The sequence below is a fragment of the Triturus cristatus genome, chromosome 4_2 (genome assembly GCF_964204655.1).
Source record: "Triturus cristatus chromosome 4_2, aTriCri1.1, whole genome shotgun sequence".
Classification (NCBI taxonomy): domain Eukaryota; kingdom Metazoa; phylum Chordata; class Amphibia; order Caudata; family Salamandridae; genus Triturus; species Triturus cristatus.
The window spans coordinates 274138783-274151568 of NC_140586.1; the positions used below are offsets into that span (position 1 = coordinate 274138783).

General features: G+C 44.3%; 1 protein-coding gene across 4 annotated transcripts in view; it reads right to left on the bottom strand.

Moving 5' to 3' along the window:
* The window catches only part of NUF2 (NUF2 component of NDC80 kinetochore complex), a 198437-nt gene that overhangs the window by 34458 nt on the left and 151193 nt on the right, over window positions 1–12786 (bottom strand). For all 4 annotated transcript variants that reach the window (XM_085601504.1, XM_085601505.1, XM_085601502.1 and 1 more), the window contains exons 10-12: window positions 3527–3664; window positions 2354–2494; window positions 1663–1838 (exon numbers count right to left, since the gene is read on the bottom strand). In XM_085601504.1, coding sequence (XP_085457630.1) covers window positions 1663–1838; window positions 2354–2494; window positions 3527–3664 — 455 coding nt within the window. The remainder of the gene's footprint in view (window positions 1–1662; window positions 1839–2353; window positions 2495–3526; window positions 3665–12786) is intronic.

Genomic DNA, 12786 nt, shown 5'->3' on the forward strand with positions numbered 1-12786 from the left:
TGGCTGATCAACCAAAGGAGAGAAAGCAATGAGGATTGGAAGCTAGGCGGGGAGATGGTTGTGGTATTTGTAAGGTGAATGTGGAACAGGAGGTTTGGGAATATGGACATCTATTGTAGTTGGTGGTTGTCTTTTGTTGGTGGGTGGGCTTAAGGGTATAAGAGGAGTACAGGGAGGAGGTGTGTTATGTAGGAGAGATGATTAAAGTGGTGGTAAAGAATATTGATGATGTAGGAGACATACATTATGGAGTATGGTTTTGCTGGAGAATACAGCTTTAAGCCAATATGCAATTTTGAAGGCAGACTCCCAAGCTCTGCCCTTTCATAATTAACTCCATGTTCTAAATATAAATGAAAATAGATTCACTTATGTTTACACCAGCTTACATTGTGGCAAGATGCAAAACAATGGCTGAGGTTTAGCAACATGTAAAAGAGAAACATGCAGTAACCTCATGCCACATGTCCCCCCTCCTTTATTACCAAGTACAATAGGTTGACCAAATTTCTTTAGCTAAGGCAAACATAAAAAGTCCCTAGGAAAATGTTGACTTTTACACATAAATGAATAAGAGTCAATGAGTTGTAATACTAATAGTCAGGGTTTCTTAAAAGAAAATGCCCAGAGGGAACCTCACTTTTATGTTCTTCTAGATGCTAATCTATTGGTTGTAGAATATAATAAACTTATTGAAAATAAGTAAAGAACAAACATATAAAATGCCAATCTAAAATGGCACCACAACCTAAATTCTAGATGTTTTAACATTAAATAGCTAATCAAAATGGCAGACATTCAAATACTGATAAGTGAAAAACGCAAGTGTTTGGAGAGCATCAAGGCAAGCACTAGGGAGGATACCATGGACCACACTAATCTAAAGATACATATTGTGCTGGTTAGCCCTGGTACTTGGCAGCCTTACCCAAGGATACTTGTCCAGCTGAGATCACCAGTCATGATCTGGCTCGACAATGAACTGGAAGATGCATGACCTCTCCTACAGTGTCTTGACTGTTACCCCAAGAAACAGAGGCCATTCTTAACGCACACCTACAAAGAAAGCTGTGTTTTTTCCAGCGAGGCAACACAGCACAACGGCAATAAATAGACTATATGAAAATGCTTATCAATGGAACAATATGCATTTGCACTAGAATAGAGGATTCACTCATGATGTCATCAAAGTTAAACCTGATGTCTTGGGGGTCACACATTTTCTGTTGCTCTAGTCTGCATCAGTAGGTCAACCTAACTGTAGGTGTTACACTTCAGCAAACAACTAAGACCAGTCTGCTTCTATATAAGCCTCTTGCACTCCAATATATTGATTACCCAGGACCTTTCATAAGTGTTCTTAGAGAACCACCAGTTTCAATGAGCTGGCTTAAAAAAAAAATCCATTTACACTAATGCCTACTTTGTATCTCTGGGTGGAGGAAAGGGTAGAATTTGGAGATTCAGAGGTCTCACAACAAAACAGGAAAGTGGCTTCTTATCCAGAAACATAAGTAGATTTGTGTTCTGAATCTATAACTTACAACCCCCCCCCCCCCGATGTTTTTCCAAAAGTCATACGGCACAGAGTACAAATGACTTTAGTGTCAACTCAGAGGGGAAAAATACACCAGGTAAAGGGACCACATAGGCACCACTTACTCTATAACTGATTGTTTGTATATATCACCATCCTCGTGCTTCTTTCTGATTTTTATGTCCAATTTGACCAACTTCTCCTTTTTCAGATTCAGATTCCTCTTGGCCATAGCCTCCTCATTTGACAGATTCTTTAACTCCATGTTACCGGCTGTAACCTGTTCATCTGCATTCGTGATCTAGGAAACGGTGAGAGACATGTGAGTGAAAGCCAAAAAGAAATTCAAATCGCAGCACTATCCAAAAGAGTTCATATTAGTAAATGCAACTAGTATATGTGTTAAAGCAAGGAGGGCTGTGTATGGAGCCTACAAGAAAAGTGTTAAAACTAAAGATGGTGCAAAGGAAACTTTGGAATCTTTGGCATAAATTCACCAAGTGAAAATCTGCAGTGGACCTTGGGTCCAGGTGGCTTGCACGGATTGCATCCACCAAAGGTCTCAATAAACGCAAGTGTCTAAACAAGGACAGTGACAACTTTAAATAAATGGTCAGGAAGCAACAGACAAGAAGAGAAACAGAAGGGTACAGAGCCTGTGTCTACGGTCAGATCAGCTTCCCCAAGCACAGCCATCACGGTCACAGTGACATGAATCTCCCATCAACAGTGCCCAGAAAATATGGGAGTGCGGTGGTTGGACTAAAATAGAGTAAAGTTTTCAGGAGCATGCAACAAATAAAGAAGAAAACCAACATCTGTTAAAACTTTCGCCTTCTTTCCCATGTTAGCTTCAAGGACTTGAAATTTTTTGAGAAAGGACTGGATCTCGGTTTGCCACATAGACCCAACAGCAATTCGTTCTCGATAATGCTCCCACTTTTCATTCGTCTCTTGCTATTTTAAAATAAAAGACAAAAAAATGTTAAAACTTTCTGATGCATACAATAGAAATAAAAACTCATGCATGGCTTATCTTATTAAGAAAGTAGGAAATCATGGAATGGTTTAAAACTTACTGAACATGTGCAACTAAGTTATTAAGAAAGAGAAAATGTAATAAAGATCTAACCTTTAACAAATAAACCCCTTCAAATTCCCAATGGGTTTGGTAGCTTTTGTTGCTTCTACTGCGTTTACTGACTATTCATAAGATGTAATGCACATTCTGGGTTTGATCCTTTCATCCTCATGTTCTCACTGGCAGACAAAATACAGAGACTTGACACAAAAGCTATACTGATACAAGTTCATTAAGGAGTTCGGAGGTGTGTGAGTAAACAATCTGATACTTAAAAAGGATTGCCCACAGAAGATCATTATAGGGTGAATGCCTTATCTAACAGACCAATATGCAAGTGTGTGGGCTGGTGTTTTTAGTCCAGTCACGGCCCACAGATCCCCAAAAAAGGGCCACAGCTTGGCTCTTCAAGCTAGCACATCTGGCAGTCCCAGACTGATAAACTGCCCAAAAGGCCAGTGCAACACTGCACTATGCACATGATCTCCCCTGAGATGTGGTCAAGCGCACTATATGCCGACAGGAAAGCAAATCAGGTTTGCAGTTTAGGCAACAAGAATCAATGCCCAACTGGTTTTATTTTTTTCACTGAAAAATGTTTCAGACAATCTTAATCTGAACCAAATGAAGATCGTATATAAACTAGGACTAAAACTGCAAGAATGTAATAATATAACAATTTAAAAACCTGAAACAGAACCCGTGACAGAAGGACTGGTTGCAGCCTATGAAACAGAGAAGTCACGGGCATATTCCACTATCACACCTGAAACTTGTGACTTGGTTGTTGTGTAGTCCAGACAATTCTAAACCACTCCCCTACCAGCACTCCCTTAAACATATATTAAATACCACCAAAAACTGCTTAAATTTAAAATAAAATGATAATCAAAATCTTCTAATCTTACCCTTTCCACTTTGAGTTTCCTCACAGTTGCCTTCATGCTTTCAGTTTTGTTCTTTCGCGCCTCAGGAGACTCCACAATTTGAGCCCTCATCCTTTCATGTTCTTCCCTCATGTTTGCCATGGCCAATTTCAGCTCACTCTGCAACAAAACAGATGGTGTACCAAATGAAGCACTGCACACCAGACAGGTGACATGGCTAGGAGGAAAAGCAATTTAATCGATACTGGACTGCTTAATAGCTTGGCCAACAGTTCTCGAAAATGTGGTTGCTTTGACCTTTCCTTTTGCTAATCACTAAACACTTCAGTGGATAAGCTAAAAAACAATGTGTGGCTTCACAGTTCTTCAATTTAAGAGAGCTATAAATATATAAGACTTGGAAGGGTGAACTCAAATAGTTAATTGTTCAAGTAATCTTGCTGACTTATACAGAATCAGTTTATTTCACAGAAGCTGCAAGAGCAATCTTAGGTTATGTTTGTGTAAAGCACTTTACTCCATCTTAAGATCGCTTAAAGACTGAGCGCTGAAGCAGTGGAAACTAAGAAGGCTCCAAAAACGAGCAAGAGGTGACAAGATGGAAGGAATGAGGAAAAAGCCTTGTGGATGGAGTGGTTTTACTAAGCAGTTAAGAGAATACCCATTTATTTTAAAAAGTTAAACTTTCAAATATGGCCTTTTCTCATCCAACTATAATATGTTGCAGGTGGAAACATGGAAGGTTAATCTGTCTCCGATGTAGTTCCTTACATCAGTACAAGAGTCCCTCCTATACTGCTACAGTCTATAATCAATTGGCTAAAAATTGGAACACCAGCTCAAACATCCTCAGTCACACCAATTCTGGTCAAATAAATAGCTGGCCTCGCACTCATGCATCATCTACAATTTTATGTTGTCAAATGAAATCCACCACTAGGGATTATCTGGGGACCTACATCTCGAAGTAAACAGTACTGAAATTAGCTCTATCAAGTGGTGCAAACACTTCCTGAATATAATTTATTTACTAGACAGATGCCTGAAGTTACTGTCAACGAGAAGATCCTTTCAAAGATCACTAGTGACAATGTGGGTATCGTCCCAAGGGGTTCTAGTTCTGATGAGCAAATTGCTCCACTGGGCACTACTGACGATGAGCAAATGTTTACAGTGCACACTAGTGGTCTATACAGAGGACAGACTTTTAGAGTCAGACAATTTTAAAGAGTGTTATCAAATTCAAAATCTATACGCAGCCCCTAACCTTTCTCTAACATATGTCCAGGGCATCTAAATATGCAGGTTGATGACCATTTTAACTTTTTTACATGGTAATATATATATATATATATACACCTTTAAAGAGAAAATGAATAAAATAAGACAGCACCACAATACAGGTTAGGCAAATAGCCAACATTGCACTTGTGCATCAACAGATTTGTTATCACACCCACTATCTGGGTTTATCAGAGCATCCACATCTGTTCCATGAACATGTGGTAATAACAGACTGCCCCTGATTAAAATGAGCATGACAAAAGTATCTTCCAATGAGGAGACCTTTCCACTGATAGTACTGACAATGAGAGGGGACCAGTAAACAGGAGAAGGGAAGCCCACGAAGAACATGTAAAGTATTGCCATACAGGGTTATTACGCACGGGCTGTACCACGGAGGACTGTGAAAAGGTGAACTGGAAAGGCATAATTGTTGTTTTTTCATTATACTCCACTGTCAATTTACCATCCTAAGGTTCTAGCTCAACAGACTGACTTGGTCAAAAGGCCACATAGTTACCACTATACCAAACTGTAAGGAAATGGCTCCTTTTCCATGATCACCCCCAGGTTTTTGGACTGATGCGGTTAGTTTTACAACGCTGAAGGTGCACTGAGGCCTACTAAACAGATCTCAGTGCCGGTTCTCTAACCTTTAAAAGGTATATGTTTGATTAGTTCACCCACAATTGTAATAAGTTATCTTACTTATAAGTCCCAAGTATCTGGTACTGGGGGTCCCCAGGGCCTGTAAGTTAAAGTTTCTCTCGTGGATTGCACCACTTACTGTGGCACCATGAGTATGACAAAGCAAAGTGAGACCCGCAACCAGTCATTGCTGGCTGGCAGAGCAGTTTGACTGTTAACTTGACTTGGCCATTTAAAATAATAGCAACACTCAAAACCTTCCTTTTTTAGGTCGAGCATCAGCGCGCATGCAAGACCTGTAAAAACTCTACAGAGTGTAATTTCAGCTGCTGCCTGCTATTGGTTCATAGCGCCATCGCTTTTGTTTACTGGCTCCTTGTTGGCCGGTGCTCCGTTTGGAAGCCAGGAACACCGGTCAACTACAGTTTCATTACACTGTAGGCCTTTATATAGTTATTCATGGACTACTTTTTTTTTTTTTTTTTTAAACAAGCGCCCCATTCTGCGCTTTATCTTTAACGGTGGCACACTACTTTCTATAGACGGGCTCGTCTAAACAAAGGTGTGCAGCCGCTACTAAAGTGAGAGCGCAGAAAGGGGAGCTTTTATAAAAAAAAAAGTATTTGTCGACTTGACAAACAAATGCTTGTATTTGTAAAAGCGCACCATTCCGCGCTTTCACTTTAACAGTGGCCGCGTACCTTTGTTCAGACGAGACCACGACCAGTACCACCACCAATACCACCAGTACCACCCCTACCACCAGCACCAGTACCACCACCAGTACCACCACCAGTACCACCACCAGTACCACTACCACCACCAGTACCATCAATACCAATACCACCAACAATACCAGACCCACCACCAATACCACCACTACCACCACCAGTACCACCACCACTACCACCACCAGTACCAGTACCACCACCACTACCAGTACCACCAGCACTAGTACCAGCACCAGTAGTATCACCACCACCAGTAGTACCACCACCACCAGTAGTACCACCACCACCAGTACACCCACCACCACCGCCACCAATGCCACCACCACCACCATTACCACCACCACCAAAACCACCAGTACCACCACCACCAGTACCATCCATACCACCAGTACCACCACCAGTACTATCAGTACCACCACCACCAATACCAGTACTACCAGTACCACCACCGCCAGTACGACGACCACCACCACCAGTACCACCACCACCACCAATACCACCACCTCAGTGCCCCTCGCTCACGAGTAATAGCAGGGGCACTGTAAGAGGCCAGGGCTGCAGCAGAGACCATCCCTTCCTCCCTCCATGCGTGCCATAAAGCACAGCCCGCCCTGCACCAGGAGGTGAAGCCAGGGCCCTACTCCAGCTGGAGTGTTTATTATGCCAAAGATAGCAATGACATTATGCAATGCCACTCTGCACACTCAAATGACGGAGATGGCAGGAAATAGCCCCCCTTCCGTTCTTCCTCCTGAGCCCTGATAGTGTAATCACAGAGGGAAAGGTGTTGGAGCGCTGTGTTTATAGCTCAGATCATATGCAACTCTCACTTCACACTTTGCGTCTGTGTAATGTACAACACTTGCACATCATCTTCACTGCACTATTTATCACTACTTTGAAGACGTTGCAGGCTGGGCTCTTCCTCTGATATTTACAATCTAACATGCGGTAGAGAAGGCCCTTTATTGCAATGTAATAGGTCTCGCATTTGCGAGAGTTTAAGCTATTAGTATTATAAATGACAAGGCCTTTTATTTATGTTTTAAAACACAAAACATAAATAAAAGGCATTGTCATTTACAATGGAAATAGCTCAAACTCGTGTGAATGCAAGACCTATTGCATTCCAAATGCTTGTAATATTTATAAGACACCCCTAAGGCAGGCCTACTGGGCCCTAAAGGTAGAGTGCATTATATTAAAAATTTGGATATATGGTTCTTATCTTTACATAACCTGACAGTAAAATTATTTTTACTGTGGAAAGGCAAATAGCCCCATTGGCGAATATAGAGTTACATGCTGACAACTCAGCAATGCTAAGTTCTGAATGGGACTACTAAATATACTTCAAGGTATCAAAAGAATTGTTGCATTAAACACAATTTGATGGTCAAGTCGAATGTAATGTAAGTTTTGCAAAAATGGCAACTTTAGTAAATAGCTACTTTGTTGGCTAAAGTATTCCAGTGACTGTTTACGTTTCTGGCTACAAGACAGTCTCGGCCCTCCTGGGAGGGGGAGGGGTTGAGTGTGAATGACTCAGGAAGGAACTCAAAGGGCCTGCTGTTGAGAGATGTGTGACTTCTACCTGGGAGGAAGGCCAAAACGCGAGCTTCAACGGTGAAGCTGCCTTTGAAGAGCAAATGGGGGACACACACAAGAGGAGGTGTTCTTTTGTTCTTGCAGGCAGATTGGTGCTGTAGGTAGAGAGGGGGAAGAAGCTGCCAAGCTGATTTTTCCGTGGGCGTGTAACCCTAGGTACCCACACCTCCAGGGTGGGTTACCAAGCTCCATACACTGAGAGAAGTTTTCTGCCATGTTGGGAGTGGGCAGAGTAGTAGTGCATTCTGGGATAGCTAGATGCCAGACTTCACAGTAAATCGTCACTATGCAGAAGGGGACCTGGTAGTCCATTGGCAAGTAGTTGCCACATCCCCCTGAGTGCACTAACTGGGCATAAAAGTGGCACTCAGTCCTCAGATCATACCTGTGTTGAAGAGTGGACAGAAGGAGGACTGCCCTGCTATTCCCTGAACTCAGCAAAAATAGGATACACCAAGAGTGGACTGCACCTGCTGTACCTTGGGCTAGCACAGATGACTGTACCGGAGTTGCACAGCTCAAAGGACAGTCGTCCTCAAGCCCCAGACAGAAGAGGTGACTCCCAGAGTCAGTTGGCTGACTTCCTGTTACATCTACAGAGCCACAAAACGAAGAAGCTTGCCTTGGTGAGTCGATGGCCATGAACTCTTGAACACCACTAACTACCAACATGCAGCGTGGGAGACTGAGACCCGTCCCTCAAAACTTGCACCACAGTGTGCTGGACCCGGGAGAATCATCGGAGTACGGTTTGGTCGCCCAAGGCGGAAGTTATCACACTGGTCTACTGGTCTGCAGCTTCAATCGTATCAATGGCAACTGGCTTTTCGCTGGACTTCAACCGGACTCTGAGGGACATCGGCCTCTGTGGCTAAAATCACCCCAACTTGTTCGTTCACTGGTTCAGCATCCTGTATCCCTTGCATCAGGACAAATACATTATAGTCTATGGCAGTCCACCAGTCCAGAGCCTGGAACTAGACTCGGGACTCCTTTGAATGAGAGGTAACTGCCCTACCAAGCTTCATTAGACTCTGTGACCTGCTCCTTGCCAGAGCTCGTCACCCACAGCCAACTGGAGTAGTAGTTTACCAAAGTTTGCAAAATTTGATCACGAATGCTGTCCATTTGTAATGATTTATTGCATTGAAACAAAAACAGTGATTTGTTGTTCATTTAAAAATGCAGATCTCCTGAGCCCTCTCATGGATTCTTGTCACTGAGGTGTCATTTTAAGGATACAAATATAACCAACCTTTATAAAATGGTGTTGGATTTTTATCATGTCTCCATTCTTTATTTGATTATTTTGGAACTTCGTAATGCTGGGGGGTGGAGGGATGCGGGGGGGGGGGGGGGGGGGGAGAAGAAGAGAGGGAGGGAGAACGTGGCTGGACCAGACCAGTGGCTACACTATCCATGAGGTTGAAAGCCCTTCCGAGCCTACGAAAGGAGCAAAAGGCAGACTGGGGACGTGGGGCAGCAGAGAGGTCCAAGGACTTGGCTGTAGCCTGCGAGTCCATAAAACTTTCCAGCACAGAGTCTGCCTGGTCTCTGAAGAGATGGGTGCCCCGGAAATGCCAGATGTTATCAGCCAGGCATGGCGTTTGAGGGCCAGCATCGACGAAAATGCTCTATGTTCAGCGAGTCGGTCATGTCCAAGCCACAGCGTATACTGAACTTCGTTGTGTCTCTTCCATCTGTTACTGCTTGGGAGACAATTGCCCGAACCTCCTCTGAGACCTGTGGCAGCCCTTGCACAATCATATCCCACAGCGTGTGGGAATAGTGGCTGTAGGAAACCCACCTCTCTATACAATGTACCACAATGGGGTACACTGTGGAGAGAGGACAGAGAGAACCTTATTGGTTTACAGAGGCAAAAGTAAATAATACCAACGCTCTATTTTGTGGTAGTGTGGCCTTGCAGTTAGGCTTATCAGAGGGTAGTGCTAAGCATTTGTTGCACTCACAGAGGCAATAAATAGAACACACACTAAAGAATGAAGTTGTGATCGATTTATAGAAAAATAGCAAGTCTTTTTATATATATTTTGAACATAGAACTTCAGTTACAGTTAATCATGCAATAAGTTTCAGCAATAAGCAAGGTAAGTACAATACAGTTACACAAAATTACACATAATGTTAACCTATAGAGAAAAATACAGATTCAATAAATCACAGTGCAGTAGGACTTTGGGGGTTCACCTTCTAGAACTCAAATGTTAGGGAGCCAAGGTTCAAAGTTCTACCAGCAGCTTCTACGGAGCGTCCCGGATTCAACCAGGGGCAGGGTGCTGGGAGAGTAAGTAGCTGGTGGCTACGAAGAAGGGAGGCCACCTAAAAACAGGCCCCACAGAGGGACTTGTAGGCAAGCCTGAGGGCACTCAAGAGAGTTTAGAGGTCACACGGGCTTGGGGAGCATGGAAACACATAGGTTTCTCAGATATCTCTGCCAGCAGAGCTGGGTGCAGAGCAAACAGGTGATTCAAGTTCTGGTGCGCAAAGTGCACCTCGCGGTCAGGGGCAAACACCTCAAAGGGGCTGGTGCAGAACGACTGTGCTACGCAGCGAGTGGGTCTCAGGACTGCTGATATCCCTCAAATGGGTGCTTGGTCTTCAGGTAGTTGGAGTCTGGCTTGGACTCTCGTAGTCAGTCTTGGCTTGCAGGGCGTCTGGTACCCCAAGGTTGGCGCTACTCGGCTCCAGACGATCCTGGTACTTCCAGACTTGGTAAGGAGGCAGAGATGGTCCTTCAGAGCTGCTGTACCTTCTCCTGGGCAGTTGCGGCATCGGCGGGGCTGGAGAGCTGCAAGTCAAGAATTCGAACTCTGCGGTTTTGTTGGCTGCGATGCAGGGGAGTAACACCTCTACTCCAAAGGAGTTCTTAGGCAATTTGGTGAAGTGCTGGCGGGCCCCTGGGGTTTGTAGAGGTCTTTCAGCCTTTGGGCTGCAGGTAGGGTTTCACTGTAAAATACAGTCCAGGCTCTCTGTTCTCGGGGTCAGCCGCTTTTCTTTATCCATGGTCTTCTTGGGTCTGTCGAATCTGAAATTCAAGGCTCAGGGGTGCCACTTAAATACTAAATCTAGGGGCATTAAAGGGAGCGCCAGGTAGTAGCCAATGGGCTACTTACCTTTAGGGTGACTACACTCTCTAAATGCTCACCCCAGGTGGGGGTGGGCATGACCCTGAACCTGATAGGCTATTTTCCCCCATCTTCAAGATGGTGGAAAGTGAGCTGGGGGGTCCACATCGCCTGCCCCGTCTTCGGGGTGGAGCAGGTTGACTGGGGTCCCTCCTCTTCATCAAACTGATCTTCCCACCTGTCTTCCTGCTGAAAGTGGTATCAGGATAGGGGTGGTTGCCATCTGCTGCTAGCAGGAGGCGTGGCTCGGAGTTCAAAGGCGGCATCGCTTTTGAAGCTTCCCACCCTGGAAAGCTGTTTCTGCATGGAGGAGGTGTGAAGAAGGCATTGTTTCTGGCCCTTGAGAGCGAAGGCTCTCACCACATGGGTTCAGAAACATGTCTAGTAGCTGCACGCTCGTGGAGACCAGTCAGCAACACCATAGAAGTTGGTAGGTTTCAGGAGACCCTTCTAAAGGGTCCTCTGAGTGCAATTATTAATAAATTTTACACTGGAGTCACTGCGTGTTTATTAAGTCAAGGTGTGTGGTACTAAACATCACATATTACAGTGAAGCCATCATGGAGCTGGGAAACTCATAATGAAAAGTGTCCAGCCCATGTACTCTCCATTGCTTCCTGTTCACTTACACTATTCAAGAATCAACAAGGATATTGCAGGGGTATATCTGCCCAGATTTGTCCTCACAGGGGATATAGCGCACCCTACCTTTGGGCCCAGGACTGCTAGAGGAGTGTCCTACCTATATCCAATGCAGTGTTTGTGGGCATGGCACACAGGAAAGTGTGCCATGTCGACTCTTAGGTTTTGCCTGCACCAATGCATGCAGTCTGCAATGGCAGCATGCATGTCCTTGGTGAGGGGACAATTTGTTTCTCTACCCTTTTTAGTATCAATGGCCTAGATCACAGGGACTTACAAAGGGTACTGAAGTGGTGCCAACTGGGAAACAAAAAGGTTCAGTTTGGGAAAGGAACGCTGGCACAGAGGACCTGGCTGGCAGGGACCCTGTGCACTCCGTCAAAATTACATAATTTTCCAGGCAAAAAGTGGCGGGTAACCATGTCTAAAGAGGCACTTTCCTACAGCGGCGCAATAAGCAAGTGGTGTTCACTGACAGCGATGCAAGATTGGCAAAAGAAAACATTTTCTTACCCAAGCTGTCCAGCCTCTTGAATTTCCTGCATGGATCAGGAAACGCGCCATGGTAAGTAGAGGCCTGGCCCACAAAGCTCTCAGGGGTAGGGTGTAGGATTAGGAAATTTGGTACCTTGGGGCAGGGCAGTGGCAGCAAGCAATAGTCCTATTCACAGGAGCCCCTGTGCTGGGTTTGGACCAGGTCCCCAGAAGGAAGTGGGTGAGGGCTTCGTTGTACAGGAGTAGGGGTTCAGAGGAGGAAACTTCCGGTTGGAACACCTCCGTCAAGATGTTAGTCTTGAAAACCAAAAACAGAGCACAGCACCACTATAAGTACCAACTGACCAACAAAAGTCAGTAATGTATTTTAATTGCCCAAATCCATCGTGGGAAAAGGGGTGCCTATGTGGATTTCCCGACTTTATGATATTTCTAAAGGTCCTTACACATGCGGATCGGTAGAGATAGCTTATTATCGTTTGCCAAATCTCGAGCATAAACTAAATAGCCTGTGTTGGTGGACTCTACAACACTTAGATGCAACTTTCAGCCTTGAGAAAGTCGTTCATCGACGAAACACGTGTCGGCTGTGGATGTACTACAACTACATGTCAACTTGTTTAAATAAATATTTGCTGTTTACGTTCTTGTCATTTGGATTGTTTTAAGTCATGATGTACTAGGACAATTAAAATACATTACTGACTTTTGTCGGTCAGTTGGT